Genomic DNA, 19299 nt, shown 5'->3' on the forward strand with positions numbered 1-19299 from the left:
TAATATAGTATTATTTGAACAATTTTGTTTGTTTGTTGTTTTCATTTATGACCCTGTGTGTATATTGCAACATGCACATATATTACTAGTAAAGACAGAGTAATAGGAACTAAATGAATAGGGAACAAGAGTGGAAGGAAGACTTTTCACTCTAGTCTTTTTTGTGATATTTGATGTTTGGGTCATGTGAATTTATTAGGTATTCAAAAATTTGGAAACAAAGAGGAGCATCAGATGCATCAATATTATCTTAGTAGGAATCCAGAAGAAGAAAGTAGATCAAATGGCGCCAAGCAATTGAGTAGATAATGGCTGTCTTAGTCAGTTCAGGTTGCTATGACAGAGTACTGTAGATTCTGTGGCTTAAACAACAAACATTTATTTTTCATAGTTCTGGAGACTGGTAGTCTGAGAAGGGCATTCCCGCATGATCAGGTTCTAGTGAGGGCCTCTTCCTGATTCACAGATGACTGCCTTCTTGTTGTAATCCTCACATGATAGACAGAAAAAGATCTGGTGCCTAGAGCTCCTTATAAGGGCAGTAATTCCATCATGGATTCTGCCCTCATGACCTCATCTAACCCTAATTTTCTTCCAAAGGAACCACCTCCAAGTACCATCACATTGGGATTAAAGTTTCAACATATGAATTTTGGGAAGACATACTGAGCCCATTGTGATGGCTGAGGTTTCCCAGAACTGAAACAAGATATAAGTTTCCAGATAGAAAAATCTGCTGATGAACAAGATAAACTTTTTAAAATATAATTTAAAAAATATCCTCAATGTAATGAAGTATCAAAAAAAAAAAACAAAAATATTAAAATTATAAGGAGCAAGAATTATCTTAACATCAACTTTCCTATCAACAATTTTGGATACCAAAAAGACAATAATGTCATACACTCGAAGTGCTGAAAAGGACTTTGAGCCCAGAATTGTATATCCCTACTGTAACTCAATACTGAGAGTTAAATATGGATATGGATATTTTAAGACTCATGATAATTCACAAAGTTACCACCTACCACCTTGCAGAATTATGAAAGCACATAGAAAAATGAAATTAAAAGTAAGTAGAAGAACGCAAGAAACAGCAACTCTTAATTTTCAGGAATGTCTGATTAGAAGAAATATACACCATTATGCAAGCCTTAAAAAGTTAACTGAGTAATTTTCTGGGATTCATGTTTGACCAGCTTACAGTGAGACAGTTTTATTGCTGACAAAGATATGAAAGATCATAATCACTAGTATTTATTAAATATTATATATGCCAAGTATTCTTTTAATTGCTTGATATATAAGAACTCATTTAGTCATTATAGCAATATGACAAAAGCAGTTTTTTCTTTAATTTTCACTGAGAGAAAACTAGAGCAAAAAGAAGCACCATGGTTGGCCTCTGGTTAAGCTACTTGTAAGTGTTACAACTGGGATTTGGAGGCAGAGAGTCTAAGTCTTGAGGCCACTTCTTTAGCTACCATGTTCTAGTGGGTCAAGCATCCCTGCCTGCCATCGAAGGGACTGTAGTACATTTCCAGGATCCAGCCACACTCCTGCAGCCAGACTCTGTTGTTCAGACCCCCAGCCTACAACTTGCCTTATTTCTCAGGTCTTCAATTATGTTCTTCTCCGCCTCTGACTCACTCAAAAGCATTCACTGCTATTAGAAACAAACACCCATGGAAGGAGCCATCTTATGTTTCCCCTCCTGCTCTTGCACCCAGTCCATCTCCCATCTTCACTGCTTGCAACTCTCAGCTCAATGACTGAGGCCTTCTTCTGTGTCTGGACCACTGGAATTGGTCATTAATCCTGGTGTCCTTAATGTTTAGACACTGGTTTCCCCAAAGGACTCTAACTTAGACTATTCTGAATTGCTATGTCTTTGCTGCTGTGAGAAAGCAGCTCTAATCCATTTTTCATACAACCCCATCCCACTCACCCTCAACGTTGGGTCTTTTTGAATGAGGGTGGTTATGCCTTGGATCCTTCATCCTGTCTATTTTTTCTGAGTTCTCACAAGTGAGTCATGGTGCTCAACTCCTAGGTATCAAGGTATAATAGGTCTATGATCTGCAGACCTAATGAAATGACAACAAATGTATTGTTGTTTGGAAGCAGGTTTATTTATTATATACTTGCAATTGAATATATGATACAGACATATGTATGTGGTATGTATTGCTAGAAATGCATATAACATATATTTGCCTATTGTTTAATGTTTTTTCTAGATATTCTATAGAAGGACATGGAGGGATACCTACTTATTCTTCATTATGAGAACAAGTAAAGGCATTTTTTAGATAGGAAATTAACTGATCATCTGCTTCTATAACTTTATTAGCTACATTCAATAGACAGTGAGCAATAATTTAAAAACTCACCATTATATAAAATAATAAATAACAAAGTAAAAGTTAATGTTATAAAAATAAACTGAGAGTAAGGAAAATCTAAAAGGGCTTCATCCCATTTTAGAAGACCAAATGATTAGTGGGGTTGTCATGTTATAATAGACAATTGTCTAATTATTTCCGTGTTTTTATTTAGTGTGTAGCAGAAGTTGTTCAGAAGAACAGAAATACGTAGAAAACATCTCTAAATTTTTGGCGATTTGAAATAGCAATTCTGAGGCACACAGCTCATCTACAAAAATCTTTTGCAGAAACAGCACGTTTTGGTTTTAGGGTGAGGAAAATTTGCCAAAAAATAAAATGCACTTGGTTATTTTATGCGTAATAAGGAAAAGAAAAGGATGATCTGCCACAAACTGTGGGCCTCCATGACCGGTTCTCCCTGACATAACGCCTCCTGTGCCAGCGGCTGCTTCAGTGCCCTCCTCATTCACATCCACCATGGCTTGGTGGAACACTTCAGAAAGAAACAAGTCATTCCGCTCCGACATCCCTGAGAAATTGGCTTGTCCCTTGTCGAAGGCATCCTCCATGCCCATGCTTCTCAGAATGGATTTGAGTTCATAATGCTCTTCTAATTTGAACTGGGGTATATATACCTCAACATCATCTTCAGCCATTGTGTCTTTGCTGGTCCACTTGTTGAGTTTGTCATAGGTTATTTCACTTTCCAGCTGCAAAGCAAAACAAAACAAAGCAAAGAAAATACAGCAAGTATTAGAACAGAAGGAAAACAACTTTAAGTCTAATATTAAAAATCAGTGACTTTATTGTGGGTGATAGAAGAAGTTAACAGATTGGTCAGGTTTTTACAAGAATGTAATATGTATGACATAGTTAAGGCTTTGAGTGAAATGTAGAGGTATGCCACATTTACTATCAACTGTTTTATGTATTTCCATGAGAAATTACCACAGCATTTGTAAGGAGTATATATTCATCTCACGAAAAGTAGGTTTAGCCCCAGAAACTTGAATATCTCAATGTCTTACCAGTTCCAAGCCAGTGGACACATCGGCAATTTCATCTGGAAGCAACAGGAACATGCTAACATCTCCAGCATATGGGAGTTCTAGAATCTGAGCCTTCAGGTCTTCTATGTATCCAATGTTTAGCTTTTCACGCAAGTACATCATCTGTACAGGTGTATGCTGAGTCTAATATTATTAAAAAGTAAAATATGGAAGTTGGTTATAAGATATCAAGAGATTTAAAATTAGACATAAAGGAGGATGGGTTCTACTTTAGTGTTGGATAAATGTGGTTTTTTTAATCAACAAAATAAATTATTTGTACATCCTTAGTGGGTACTCTGATGTTATTAGCTTGTTCAACTTTATACCCTTTATTTAGTAAGATGGACAACAATGGTAATGACAACCATAATTATAAAACACTTGTTTAGTTGTTACTTGGGCCAGGAACTCATGTCTCAATATTTACAGCCCTCTGAACTAAGTGGTAGAGTCAACGTTTGAGTCTGGGCATGTATAATTAAAAAGCCATGGTCTTCCCCTCTACCTATACTGTTTCTTGAAAGAGTCAAATACTTCTAACTAGCAAGTCATGTAGGAAAATGAATGAGCAGTGTCTAATTTTTCTGTCTGTATCTTGTCAAAGGTCCTAAAATATATACTAGGAAGATATATTTTGTTGTCTCATACCGAGTTCACACGGAAAGGATAAAGCCCATTTAGTTTCTTCTCAAATGGAGTTTTCCACTTTCCTTTGAAGTAAACAGCATTCACCAGGACCATCCTGGTATCCCCATCTACAGACCCTTCAGGTAACAAGTTTAGGATTTTGCCTACAGGAAACATAACATATATTTAGGTTTCATAATCAAGAACTGTGAAATTTACTTACTGAATCTTCTGAGTAGCCATCAAACTAAATTCATCAAATTGCAGAGATGTTGATCTTCAAGCTAAAGTTTTTCTTTAGATTTATTTAAAGCAAAATTAAAATTGAAACAAATTTCTCAAAAGGCTTGCAAAATCCAAGAAAAAATGAAGAAATAACGTATTTAAAATTTAGACCTCCTATCAAATTTGGAAAGGAGATTTTCACTTCCTTTTATAATGCTTACTCAAATCTTTGCAGTTGAAAGTTATTCAAATAAGAAGGAAGTGAAAGAGAGGCTCTTAAGGAATATTATAGTGCCTTTCCAAAATGTATCATGTACTGCTAGATCTGGTCTAGACAGTCTGAGGATCTGTCTCACTCATTTATTCAAAAACATTTTTTAAAAAATATGCTAGACCTTAATTAAGAATAGTGCAGATAAAAGAGATGAGAAAGGAATAATTATCCTGGATGAGCCTAGAACACTGGGAAAGACATTCAAAATCAGTTGTGGAACCCTGTGTGGTAACTTCTGTAATTGAGCTAAATAATATAAGTACTTCGACCATACAGAGAAGGGAGTGAAGGAGTGAGCCCGAGAAGATTGACAGAAACAATGACAACTGAGTGTGATCATTTAAAAAAATGAAATTGGCTTAAGAAGCAGTCTGCTTATAGTTAGTACTTGCTCTACAGTATTCCAAGCATCAAAATATATTATTGTGATATTCTATTAGGTGGGTTTTATTAGTGTCATTTTATACCAAAGGACACCACTAGGTTAGCAGTCTTCCCAAGGTTATGATGCTGGTAAGCTTGTAAAAATTCTGCCTCCACAGTCAAAACTACTGATAAATACAAGACTCTTAACAAATTAATAGGTCAATGTGGTTTTGAAGTAGGAGGTGGGACCTGACTCTGGAGGCATGGTTTAGACACCAGACCAAACTGAGGGCTAGCTAAAACAGGGACCAGGGACAGGGTGGAAGCAGTGTGCCATGTCAATTGACCATTGTGATGGCAACACCTTGGAGTTACCACCTCTTTCCGTGTCCGTGGCAATGACCTGATGACCCAAAAGTTACTCTCCCTTCCCTAGAAATTTCTACATAAACTGCCCCTTAATCTACATGTAATTAAAAGTAGGTATAAATATGACTGCAAAACTGCCCTGAGCTGTGCCTCTCAGCACAGTGCCTGGGGTAGCCCTGCTCTGCAGGAGCAATCATGGAGTTCTGACATTGCCACTTCAATAAAGCTGTTTTCTTCTACCCTACCTCCAGCTCACCCTTGAATACTTTCCTGGGTGAAGCCAAGAACCCTTGAAGGCTAAGCCCCACTTTGGAGCTTGCCTGCCTTGCATCAGTTTCACCTTCAATGTATTCATTTAATAGATACATTCAATATATTTCCCAAGCTATTAAAATTTTTGGTTAGTATTGGGGTATAGTAATGTGTGATGTGTATGATAAAACTAGTGTTCGATCATAACATGATGAAACAGACAATTCTCTCCAATTCTTACAAAACCTGGTAAAACAATCTGCCAAAATAGCTGCTTGGCATCTTGGCAAAATAACTGATTGACTTACAGTCATTTAGCACAATGTCTAAAGAGAAAAACAACTCATGCCATTCTTTAAAGAAAGCAAAACTTCTATTTGTCTCTTTAATTTTGTTCTCCATTTTGACTGAACTTTTGTTGATTTAAATCATCTTTCTCTGCTTCCTTTATGTCAATGGTCTGTCGATATTTTAGAACAGTATTTCAAAATCCACAGTGAAAATGAAGAACTAAAAGAAAATCAATTATTTTCAGATAAACAAAAAAATATATATTTTTAAAATCCCATAGAACTTAGTTTATGTGCATTTTCCATTGTGGTAAGTAATAAAGCAAGACACCAAACTATTTCTTGAAACAACGTCTTAAACATAAGAGTTAAATGAAAATCCTTAAAAAAATAAGTTATTAAAATCTTTAAACATCCAATTGAGGAATTCTGGAGTTAGACTAAAGATCAGAAGAAGTAACCCTAGCTTTACCGCTGCCAGTGGCATCTTAGGGGAGCCAGTTAACCTCTTGGAAACATGGTGCTCCAAACACAAATTGATAAGAAGGATAGGAGCTCTCTTAGGACATTTCCAATCCTAACAGATCATACATGAATGAAATACTTACACAATTCTGAATTCATAATCATCTCTATTTCTTAGAAATACATTTATATGTTATTATTCAACGATTGTGTACTGAAGGCCTACAACTCTACCTGGAAATTCAGAAGAATGAAGGATTTTCACTGTCAGCAAAAAATTGTGCAAATTTTTGTGGGGACACAGGACAAGAGTGACACACAGGTCCTACCCAAAAATAATTAGAGCCTGAGAGGAAAAGCAAAGCAAACTAACAAAAATCAGTTCCATAATTGCTTAAGGCCATATATGGCTAACATTAACATGACTTGTGAAACTGAAAAAGCAGATGAGGAGACGAGAAAAAGAAAAGACCAGGAAGTGATTAGGAGACACTTCCAGGAAAGAGTAAGACTTTGGCCGCAACTTAAACTGCAAGTTTAATCCTGTAGTTGAGGCATCCACAGAAGCAAAGTCTAGAGGCAGCAATGAGTGTTTATGGGAGCTCCAGGGGCCAGTGGTAGCCAAGCACAGTCAACTGGATTAGTAAGAACTTGAAAGTCAAGGTAAAGAACGAGACCTTCTCCTGAGGACAGTAGAAGGTCACTGACAGTTTCTAGTGTGGGAATAGCATAATAAGTGTGTTGCATCACCTCTTTAATTTCACCTCCTTCCCTTGGCCCTCTGCATTCCAGTGAGACCAGACTGTATTCTTCTCCTTAGGGTTACCTCTGGACCTTTGCATATTCTGTGCACTTGGTCTAGAAATCTCCCCCCAGGCACATGCCGTCCACCTGGCCAGCTCCAGTCTGTCTTCCCAATTGCAGTTTAAACATTTTTAAATCAAGTCAGATGCCTTTCCTGTGTACTCCCACATAGCACCTGTACTTCTCAATAAAAGCACTGACTACTACTGTATAGCAATTGCCAACATGATTGAACTCCTCTGTAAGCTCTACGGTGGCAGGATTTACCATTTTTATCTTTATCTCCACATATAGTTTCTGGCACATGATGTGTGGTGGATAAATATTTGTTGACTAAGTGAATGAACTTAATTGAACTTAATGAATGAATGAATTTAATGAATAAATGATGCAATGAACTAAATTACAATGAATAAGTGATTCAATTAAATCATTTATTCATTGTAAAATATACAAAGGGAGGTAGGAGCCTGTGAAAGATTTAAGAGCATGAGTTAAAATGGTAGACTCGACTTAGATAATCAAGGAGGGATGAAGCAGAGACCAAAAAACTTGCCCGTGGATTGGCTTTGAATGGTGAAAGAGAAGAAACAGTGAAAATAATTTTATGATTCTTCCCTCCTCCACTGCATGTATTCTTTACAGCTCACACCATTTACTAAGCTCAGGGTCAAGCCTTGTTTTCTTTTTGTCCACAGTGGGCATAGACTCACAATTATTTCAATGCTCATATTTCCTATTTTGAAAGCTTCTGCTTCCTTTCATATTCTATCCTCAAGCAATATCCAAAATCAAATATTTAAGTACTAAACATATGTCTTCTATTCGTAGGTCTCAATTATTTCCTCTCAGTTAAAACATGACTGAGCTAATCAGGAATAAAGTTGCATCCACCAAAGTAACTAAAGCTGGACAAATTGTAAAGGGGTGAGGGCTAAGTTCATGGATGGGAAAAGATAGATCAGAGTTTTCTAACTGGAAAAAAGAAAATAAAATATTTTCTTGGTTTTACCTTGGGTTTGAGTCTTGACCCAGGAATTAATCTTTTTTCTGGCTTCTTCTGCATATTCTAGGAAGTCTACTGCCTGGGGTTCTGAGGAGTAATATTTCTGACAGAGTCGAATATATTCCTTTAAAGCAAGAAAATGATGAAAGTTACATAAAATGCATACCAAACAAGCCATGCGTAATTGTGAATTACGGTCTTCCTATTGAGATTAGGATACCTGGGGTAGGGTGGGAGTGGAGGTTGGCTATGGAAGGCAGGTGCTGAAGGGGGAAAGAGTGCAGACCCCCTTGTCCACACTCCCACCCCAACTCTATCCACCTTCTTGCACTCTTTACATTATAGAGACAGAAAAAAAGGAAAGAGGTTTGGCTTGGGGGATAGTGTCTCTGGAAAACAGTTGTATTTGTTTTCCTGATTTATGATTCTGCAACTGGGACGTTTGCAACAGGAAGAGGAGGAAGCCCCAGAGGGTACAGGAGGGGCAGCTGTTATGCGAGGCCAGCCCTAGGGAGCTGGTGTGGAATTCCAACTCTGCTTTTACGAACTGTAGAATTGTAGAGAACTGCTTTGAAAGTGACTTCATTACTTGTTTGGGATCCAGCCATTTCAATTACAGGTTTCACTTACTTCCCTGAAGCTTGCAGACTTCTCACCAAACAGTTTATTGACACTTTCCAGTAAATAATCCCCTGTGGATGCATTGATTGCAGAGCTGAGAGAGCGGAAGGATGAATGGATTTTATCTGCAGCTTGTGCCTTGAACAGAAAGAAGGGATTCTCTATATATAACACAGGACTACCAAACAAGACCGTTCTTAAGCCATGATAATAGTTTTTGAACACAATCCTGAAATGCTATATTAATACATACTTTATTTTGGTACTTTAGAGGAATCTTTGAGAAAATTATTTCGATAAAGATGTGGTGCATTAAAACTAATAAGGTGAATTTTAATTTCTTTCACATTTTGCTGTGTCTATGGATTGGATTTAACCAGGAGGTGACCAACAGCCTAGAAGAAAGACAGGCCCCTTTTCAGTTTCCTAAACGTCAAGGTCACTAAGGAATTTTTGTTATATTTATAAGATGGATAAGTTCTGGGGATCTAATGTACAGTATAATGGCTATAGTTAAGAAGACTGTGTTCGTTAATAGTTACAGTTAATAAAACTGTTTACCTGAAACTTGTGAAGAATATGTTTTTAAGTGTCCTCCTCACTATACATACATGCATACATACAAATGGTAGTTAAATGTAGTGATGGATGTGTTCATTAATTTGACTAATAATTTCACAATATATAGGTACAGCAAGTCATCACACTGTACATCTTGAACACGTACAATTTTTATTTGTCCATTATACCTCAATAAAGCTGGCAGGAAGGAAATGTTGCCTTAGTAATGATCTTACAAAGTTCATATAGCTTCTCTAGTTACCTATTTTATGGGGCAACCTAGGCAACCTATGCGGTGGAAAATACGGGTTTTAGTAAACCACAAAAGTGAATGGTAATTTCAGTCCTCAACCTGAAGTTTGTAAGCACCATGTCAGACACAGGGGTTGGTCACAGTAGCAGCCTGTCCTAGGGCAGGGGACAGAGCCCTCCCGATGGACTGCCAGGTACTGCAGGACACCTGGCGGAATCTCCACATGATCAGGGTCCTGTCCACCTCCTCTAGCCCATAATTCCCTGGGCAATGGGTAGAAGGAGTGTCAGAGTGCCCAGGAAGAGAGCTGTGGGAGATACCTCTTCATAATCTACCTCATAAGCATGACTGTGGAAGTTGGTTACCAACAGGAGCAGTCTATACTCAGGTTCTATAACTTAACTGGATGGCTGACATTTAAGGAAATGGAGTATTGAGGAAATGTATTACTCCCAGAGATAGCTGATTGATTAATAGATTAGATGAGAGAGAAGACGGATCATAGATGATAGATAACACAGATAGGATTGATAGATGTATGATAGATAAGATAGATGAGAGAGATCAATGACAGATGATAGGTTAGATATATAGAAGGAAAGATATCTGAAGGTCAGTGATTTCTCATGCAATCATTGGGCCTGGCCTTCCGCCATTTCTCAATTAATTGTCAGTCTCTACCCTCTCGCCTCTGGAAATCCTCATCCATACACATGTATTCTAGGAGTCTCTGCTGTGGATTTATAATAAATAACACATACCTCACCAATGGCAAAGGGGCGTGAGAGAATTTAGAAATAAATAGGCTTGACCTAAAACTCATGAAGTCTGGATTCTTTCCTGGCTCTCGTTATGCGTATCACCTTAGGATATGTTTTTCTTAATGACTCTGAGTCTTAGTTTTCTTTCTGTGAATGGGGGAGGGTATATTCGCTTCCTTCCCAGTCTAACACTGTGAATTTAAGACAAGAAGATTGCAAAAATAAACCACAAAAGAAATATGGACCAATAAGTCAGATACCTGCAAAATCGCGTCAGGATAAGTACCCTTCTGGATCTGCTGCATGAACCCACAGCTGGTCAAGTTCTCTGGAGTCACAGGGGTAACTGCATTGGCTCCCACTTCATTAAACTGAAGCACCTACAACCAGAATTAGAGAAAATGGTTACACTTGCCCGAGGATTTACTGAACTTTTAGAACAGATGGCTATCAGGTGGGTCTAAAATGGTCCTAGATCTTTTCCCTGCCCTTATATGTGGGGAACAAGCATAGATACTCAATACTCTTTCTGTGTAATATAAAAGTATCAGCCAACCTAAATTTCCTTTATAGAAAACAGCATGAGGTGTTTTAGATTAATTTATATCCTGGCCATTTTGGAAAACAAATTGTTATGATGAGATGATTTAAAACCTCTTCCCCAAATTATCTAAATTATATCCAACCAATAAATGGCCTTGAAAAAAATGCCAGTATTTTGAAGAAAGTCACAAAGTTAACTCAGAACCTTGTGTGTCTCTCTCTTTTCAGTGGCCTTATACACAGAATCCTTTCAATCTGTCAAAAACTGCAAGCCAGAGTCAGCTAAAGCATAAAAACAGGTCACGTAATAGTAACAGGATTCACCTAAAATATTTACACATACCACATTCATACACGGAGAAATTAATGTCCATGTGAGGGACAAGTTGGTCTGATGACATGTGAATCTCTTTGTATGGTAAGTAGGCAGTTTCGGCTGACACAGGGAAGCTGGCAGCAAGGACTGTCCCCTCTGAAGCTGCCTCAGATCCCCTTCCCACAACACTGCTGCCTGCCCGCCTTGGTCTGCCAGTCTTAACACCTGCAGGCTGGCCCTGCCTTCTAGCCACCCACCCCATCCAACCTTCTTGGGAACCCTTGGTCCTGCAGCATCTCCCTATGGGGTCCCTGAGGAGAAGCCGATCTGGTAAGTGGCTTGATGGTTGGGGTTCTGCTAATAAAGTTAATGAAGGCAGCCTTGTCCAGCAAGTTGGTGAATTTCTGGGCTAGAGGGAGAGGTGTTAGAGTTTGTGAGGTCTTTCTCTGCTCTTTGAGTCATACATGGTAACTCCTGCCTAGTATTCTCTGAAAAGAAGTGGTGCAACTCCGCCCTCACATAAAAGAAGAATATTTCCTGCGACAACTTGGCTGGTTTTCCTCCCTTCCAAGGAAATTGACCCTTGAATCAGGGTTCTCTGGGCTAGCACTAAAGCCTTCCTGAATCAGTGTTAAAGTCACTCAGGGAGATGTCCCTGCGAAAGTGGGACTGTGAGCTGCCCCTAGTCCATGCCAAGGCCACGGAGAAAATAGTGAGGCAGTTTGGCCTGGATGGGTCTGTTTCCTCACTCTAAGGAAAAGAGCTTGTACCCTAATTCCCACAGACCTACGTGTCCAGGAGCTTATGCCTTTTATTTATTCTTTTCTGTCACTACAAATATACCACTTCTAACGGCTACAGCAATTCTCAAATGTGTGGCCTCTTCTTGCCCCGATTTCCTCATCTGTAAAATGAGTATGGTAATCATCCTACCCACCTCATAGTATTTTGTCTTATGTGAGTAAATTTATGAGAAGTTCTTAGAAAGATGCCTGGCTCAGGCACTAATAAGTATTGGTTGTTATTACAATGACGGCTACTAAGTGCCTTACATAGTATCTCTAAGCTTCACAACAGTCTTGCATGCTACACATTTTTATTCCCATTCTGTAGATGAGAAAACTGAGATGCCAATGGTTTCAATGTCCTCACACACACGTAGTAAGGAACAAAGCCATGACTCAAACACAAATACGTCTGTCCCCACAGTCTGTTTCTTTCTCCAAGCCAATCAATGTCTTTTTCTTTTTATTTGGGAAGCAATCATATTAACATTTGAGTTTCAAAATCTATACATGCAACAGAGTTGTAAAAAGACTATATAGAGTCTCAAAAAAACAAAAACAAACAAACACAAAAAAACTATGTCGAATCCTTGCACAGTCCCAAAGGCTTAAAGCACTTCTTAGAGAAAAGCTATCATGTGTCCAGAGTGATCGGTTTATTTTCCCCTAGTACCAAAATCAAGATTTTTACTTTAACAGCCCAGAGCACTTCATTTAGCATTTGCTCCCAAAATATATTGCTACTGATTCCTTTACCTTTAAAAACAAAACAAAACAAACAAACAAAAAAACCTAGGCCGGGTGCAGTGGCTCATGCCTGTAATCCCAGCACTTTGGGAGGCTGAGGCAGGTGGATCATAAGGTCAGGAGTTTCAGAGCAGCGTGACTAAGATGTTGAAACCCCGTCTCTACTAATACAAAAACTAGCTGGGCATCGTGGCAGGCACCTGTAATCCCAGCTACTTTGGGAGGCTGAGGCAGGAGAATGGCTTGAACCTGGGAGGTGGAGGTTGCAGTGAGCCAAGATGGCGCCACTGCACTCCAGCCTGGGTGACAGAGCGAGACTCCGTCTCAAAAAAAAAAAAAAAAAAAAAAGGAAAAAAGAAAAAAACCTAAGACCTGGTGTTTCTAAAGTTTTTTTTTGCCAATTTACTATCTTTATTCTTTCAAGGCAAAAAAGAAAACATAATGGGGAAAGAATATTGCAAAAGACTACTTGTGTCAGGGAGTTGAGCAATTGAGTTTTGTTGTAAGTCTCAATGTTTAAACTGTCACAAACACAGAGAGTGATTCACCCATCCCTTGTCTTCCTGCAGCAAGATTGGCCAATGCTCTGTCTGTGAAACTTCAAACTTCAAATGAGGCCCACCTTACACGGGTCACCATGTGCATGGAAAGAATGTATTTACACTCAGGTACGTTCTTGTGGGAAGCTGGAAACCAGCCGGCAGCCTCTTGGTGTGACTGCATGCACAATGCATACTTGTCCTTAAAGTATTTAATGTTAATGTTTGTGTTTGTGAATGCAAGGGAATTTTAATGATGTGATGGCCACATCGAGATCACTAACCTGGGAAATAACACGATCGCAAGAATTTTGTATGTGCTGAGTGACTACTGCATGATGATTGCCGTGTATAATTGAAGTAGTCCAGTATAATTTCAAGGGCCCAGACTCCGTGGAAAGAGTTTCCTGACTGAGTCCATGTCCATTCACCAAGGAAGGCAGGCAGTGGCCTTGCAGAAATCCCTCATGATGATGTTGTGAATCCCATCCACCTTGGTTTTCAGGTCTGGCCAGGCATAATGCCAGGTCTCATTCTGCTACCATGACCTCACAGGCATGATCTTCTGCAGCTACAACACTATCCATGCATCTCTGTGGGTATAGTGAGCACCACCGTGGTATGTTTTTCTTCCCTTTGTGATACCCTCTTAACATTATTGGGAGGAATTCTTCATAGGAATAGGGAACAAACACCACAGTGGCAGAGCAATGGGAAGGAGCCCAAGCTAGGAGTTAGGAGACAGTGGGGCTTCATTGACACCACCAGGGCTCTCAACTGTAAAATGATATCTGTCTTAAAACTGAATGAGATAACGGGTATGACACACTCACTTTGAAAAACAATAATATTATATTATTAAAATATAAGATGCGGCCACTCATAACTGTTTCCAGCCTTGCAGGCTATTCAACTCCGATATGCCTTCAACAGCTACATCTGAGGGATTTTGGGGTTTGGCTGTCTTATAGATTTGAATCTAAGGAATTCGTGTTGTAAAGATCAGTCCTGCATTACCTGTGGTGATTGCTGACCTCCTGAGTCACATGTCTTTAGCATAAAACAAGAGCAGTTCTCCAATTCCATTCAGGAACCACACGGCCCAAATGTGGAGCTTCAGCTCAAACTCACCTTGGCCATCTGGTCTTGGGTGCTGCCCCTGGAGCCCATGTAGACCATGGCCATGGTGGACGAGATGCTCCATGGGGAGAAGAAGAGGTTCTGGGTGGGGCTTGCTTTTGCCAGATGCTTGAATAAATTGAGGGCAAAGAGTGTGTTTGCTACACAAAGGTCCTCCATTGTTTCAATCTAGAAGCCAAGAGAGGAAGAAAAAAACAGCTCTGAAACACGAGGTAACATTTTGGGTGAGGTCAGCACAGTAGGACAGGCTGCACTCTGTGTAGGGACAGATTCCCTCTCTGTTCTTCCTCATGAAACAACATGAGGCAGGGCGGGGACAGCTTCATGGACATGCCACCTGTGTAGCTGTAAAAAGCCCCTTGTTTGGCCAAATGCCCTCCTATCGCCATCTTGAAATTCTTGATAATTTAAAACAAAAGGCCCACATTTTCACTGTGCACCAGACCCTGTAAATTACATAGCCATTCCTGAGATACATGAAGTGTTTTGTATGATGAGCAGTGACACTTGGTAACATTCCATAGAATAACAATGACAATCAATAGGGACAGGAGTAGGAATTGAAGCCAGGTTGACAGACCCTAGGGTCATGCTCTCAGCTTCTGTGCTGCCCCCACAAGCACACTGCACACATCCACACCACACACAGTGCCACACAGGAAGATACACACATACTGAAATGCATGTCACCTGCATACATACCTTGTTGCATCGGGTAAGATGGTCAATCTTCTTTCTACTTTCCTGCTTCTAAAGTGGCTTTGACTCATTGTTTGAAGGTTTGGACTTTCACCCAGCCCCTATTCCAACACCCCTTCCCTAACTGCACCACACATACCACAGCCTTACTAAAAAAAGACTTCCTGTACTGGGGAGTTCATTACTGGGAGGACTAGAAGACCCCCTTCTTCTGCCACCCCACCAGGTAGAAAGTCAATGCCAGGCAAGATTGCAGGGATAATCCTTAATTCCAGGCCTATGAAACTCATATACACCAAGGTATGAACCATCTGAGACCTTCCCTGACCTCAGGCTTTGCAGGCAACTGAGTGCATGCCCACACCCAAGGTGTGTGTGTTTTTTGGTGCTGACCAATGATCATCTTTCCAGCTGTATGTTTTGCTTTCATCATAGCTTGAAACTTACGCTGTAATTATCAAAATATATCAATATACCAAACAATGCTGATATTCATCATCCCTCAGGAAACCTTCTTATGACAGTGCCTTCCCAGAACTGGGGAGGGGTTGGTACAAGTACCCAGGAGGAAGCATGTCCTCTGGCTCTGGTCTTGGTTGTCTTCACCTGTGGTCTCCCACAGCAGGGCTCTCCAACAAGGACCAGTGATCACTTCTTTCTTGTGTGAACCCTTGCTTCATGAACGCTTTTTTCTTTTTTTTAAGAAAGTGTTTGGAATTTCTTTGTATTAAAATGTCTCATTTGGAATACAACCAGACTACTTTATCAAGACAAAAATAGTAAATTAAATAAAATGTATCCCTAAAACTCTCTCACCTCCTCTCCTCATTTAATCTTTACAGAATCTGTATGAGGTAGAGGTGATTCTCCCTATTTTATAGATTATATCCTGATGCCCAGAGACATTAAGTAACTTGTATAATGTCACACAGCTGGTAGGTAGTGGAGCAGGGATTCAAGCCCAGGTCTGCCTAAGGAAGCCCACCCTTTCCAGTGTTCCACATTGCTTCGTTTGGTGATGCATAGCTTCACTATGAAGTGTAAGAGCTTAAGCAAGTTGTAGTGCAAGAAATGCTAGAAAGAGGAAGTCAAAAGAAAAAAGTAGTAAACCTGTAATTCTACTAGAAGGTTTATTACGAAAAAAAAATTCACTTTTTTTTTCTCTTGCTTCATCATAGATACTAGATTACATTGGATAGCTCAAAAATTTGTTCCTCTTCCTCTTAAAATTTAAAATTGTCTAAATAATTAAATAGATTTATTGTATAGATTTCTAAAATTAATTATCTCAATATCTTTTGGAAACAGAGTATTAATAACATGAATAAAATATTTCTCGATCCCCATGTGAAAAATGTAAATAAGACATCAGAGCCAGAAAAGTAAATTTAGACTTCTCCCATACCTAAATACATGATTCTTTGTAACAATTCATACTGGATTCTTTGTAACAATCCACATAGTAACTTTGATAGTAAAAATATTTAACTCTAAAGACAAACTATCAGAAAGTTCTGTTAATACTAAGTTAGAATTTAAGGTAACTTGATAAAGAAAAAAAGTTAATAAGAACAGAATCACATTGTCCTGGATGCATTTACTTCTTTCAAAAAAATAGTTTCAATTATATTTTTAAATAAGATGTAATTAATTACATTTAATGTAAAAATAATATTTGATGTCTATATGGCAGTTACCAAATTCCTTCAGCTCCCTTTTCAATTTGCATAATTACCTGTCCAGTAAGGCTTAGCAATTTCTGTAATATGAATGAAAATATGAAAATAGAGATTGCACAGCTAGTCCATTTCAGAAGCCTAGACTGGATCACAGACTTCTGATTCCAAGTCTAACGCTTTCCTACAAACTTTTCAAGGAAGGTCTGAGAGTTTCATAATTTTAGAAATCTATGAAGGCACTCATATGCAGTGTTTCCTGACTCTCAGATAAAGCCATACTTTATGTTTGAATGAAAATCTTTCCAAACAATGCAAAATTGAAGTAATGGAGTATTGTGAAATACCACAGCCTCCTGGAACAGGTATATCTGTTGTGAACTTTTTGACCTTATAATAATTTATATGATCTCATTAACTTCCAAATATTATTCTCTTAATTAAGGTTTAATAGTATTACCGGGATGAATTAATGGGAATAATATGCAGGGCTGGGCTTCCTGGCGGTGCTTGTGTTGGTTCCCGCAACACAAGTTGACAAAGGCACCACTGAAACTTGGCACAGGGAAGGAAGAATTTGGGAGGAGTCACCAGGCACATGGACATTGTCTCTCACCCGATTGGCCCTGGACGTTAGATTGGAGTTTGCTGTAGCATTTAAAATAAATTTTGTTTATAATTAGGCAGTGGACATATTTTGAAATTGACCACAAAAATTAATGAGAACTGACAGAAAACAACAGTTTCAAGGGAACATCTCATCAAATACTGCTACATTTTCCCCAACAGAATTAAGATGGTTTTCGTAGTGAATAAGTATCTTTTATGGGGTATTAAGTTATTTACTGAACCATACTTCAGTCAACCCTGCAACTAGTTTGGTTGATTATTCTCTTTCACTAAATTGACCCATGATTGAACTAAACTCAATAAACATATTATTGCTGCTTAATTTTTGCAGTTCCTGCTTTTTCATTTAAGATGCAAATGAAGTCTTCTTTTCCTATTATTTATATACAATGTAGAGATTACATTCAATTGCTTAAATGAAAATATTTTAATGTATCTAGCTGTTTCCATCAAATTTAGTGTCAAAACAGTAGCTGGTAGAGAACATATAAATTCTAACCTGTTCAATAAAATTGACATCACAGTCTGAATGTACATTTTGTTTTGGTTAATGCTACACAGGTATTTGTTGGCTTCTGAGATTCAAAATTAAACCTTATAAATTTAATTTAAATCTTGAAATAAACTGTTTTCAATTAAACAACTAAACAAGAAAACACTACTTACATTTTACTCCCCCTCTACAAACACCCCACATCCAAATTTTCAATCTATTAATGCCAGCATGAGGGAAGAGAAAACATGAAATCCTTTTTCCCATAGAGATGGCATGGAAATCATTGAAATACCTGGTTGTTCTCTGGTTATTCGCTGAGTTGCTGTCTGACGGGCAATGCTCCTCTGAGAGTTGTTACAGTTCAGACATGGTAATGACTGGTTTTATACAGCTCTGCCCCTCCCACATGGCATTTTTTTCTCTCTCTCTTTTGATCTGTGTCCTTTGAGTGATTCAACATTTTACTCAGGAAGACATCATTAGAATAGAAATACTTGTTTGTAAAGGCATAGTTTAAGAAATTTTGGGAGAGGATGAGGTCACTCTGAAACTTAAGAATTTGTCAATATCTACACATGCCTGTCAAAATTAGCTAAAATCTGTCAGCTCCCATTTCAAGATTTCCCCCACTATACTTGTGCTCAAGGATAGTATCAAATTCTGTAATACTCCTTTTAGCTTTGGACAGCCATGGCCTGTGGGCTTCTTCCAATATATACATATCATGAGATTTACTCTCTCTTTTGAGCCTAGGGAGACCCAAGCAATGCTTAGGGCATGGGAGGGAAGAAAAAATCCACCATTGTCTTTCTTAGAAATTCTCTATTTTAAATTGTCTTACATTGTCTCAAGCTGTAATTTTCTAAATAACTCTGTTTCTACCCTAATATCCTGACACAAGAATAATTTTTCATGTTCTCTTGATTATAAAATAGATCTTATGGCCAGGTGCAGTGGCTCATGCCTATAATCCCAGCACTTTGGGAGGCCGAGGCAGGAGGATCACTTGAGGTCGGGAGTTTGAGACCAGCCTGGCCAGCACAGTGAACCCCTGTCTCTACTAAAAATACAAAAATTAGCTGCATGTGTTGGCACACGTCTCCAGTCCCAGCTACTTGGGAGGCTGAGGCAGAAGAATCACTTGAACCTGGGAGGCAGAGGTTGCAGTGAACTCAGATTGTGCCACTGCACTCCAGCCTGGGTGACAGAGTAAGACTCCATCTCAAAAACAGTAAAATAAAATAAAATAAAAACAAAACAGGTCTTATCTTTTATTAGGAGGCATTGACCCTTTTACATGTGTTAATGCCCCTTGGTCCTCAATGCTCTTCTCCTGCCAGTGCTCAGGAGTCTGGTGGTAAGCTAAGTCCCGTCTTTCTTTTCAGCCTCAGTCCAAGAAGACCCCTCTGGAAATG

General features: G+C 38.8%; 1 protein-coding gene across 1 annotated transcript; it reads right to left on the reverse strand.

Moving 5' to 3' along the window:
- Positions 1-2110: 2110 nt before the first annotated feature.
- Positions 2111-18242, reverse strand: SERPINB2 (serpin family B member 2). Its single transcript, XM_008013838.3, has 8 exons — positions 18177-18242; positions 14375-14551; positions 10574-10693; positions 8748-8876; positions 8124-8241; positions 4088-4230; positions 3416-3580; positions 2111-3097 (listed from the first exon to the last, which is right to left on the reverse strand). Exons 2-8 carry the CDS (start codon positions 14540-14542, stop codon positions 2693-2695), a joined length of 1248 nt encoding a protein of 415 aa, XP_008012029.3. The 5' UTR covers positions 14543-14551; positions 18177-18242; the 3' UTR covers positions 2111-2692.
- Positions 18243-19299: the final 1057 nt, after the last annotated feature.

This window comes from Chlorocebus sabaeus, chromosome 18 (genome assembly GCF_047675955.1).
Source record: "Chlorocebus sabaeus isolate Y175 chromosome 18, mChlSab1.0.hap1, whole genome shotgun sequence".
Classification (NCBI taxonomy): Eukaryota; Metazoa; Chordata; class Mammalia; order Primates; family Cercopithecidae; genus Chlorocebus; species Chlorocebus sabaeus.

Bases quoted from the DNA above. Each gene is read 5' to 3' on its own strand.
- SERPINB2 (XM_008013838.3), bottom strand. From the start codon at position 14,542: ATGGAGGACCTTTGTGTAGCAAACACACTCTTTGCCCTCAATTTATTC. The intron at 8,877-10,573 runs GTATCTGACTTA...TTTCTGTTCAAG, and splicing joins ATCCTGACGCGATTTTGCAG to GCACAAGCTGCAGATAAAAT. The intron at 4,231-8,123 runs GTAAAACCAAGA...TGTTTCCTGTAG, and splicing joins GGTCAAGACTCAAACCCAAG to GCAAAATCCTAAACTTGTTA.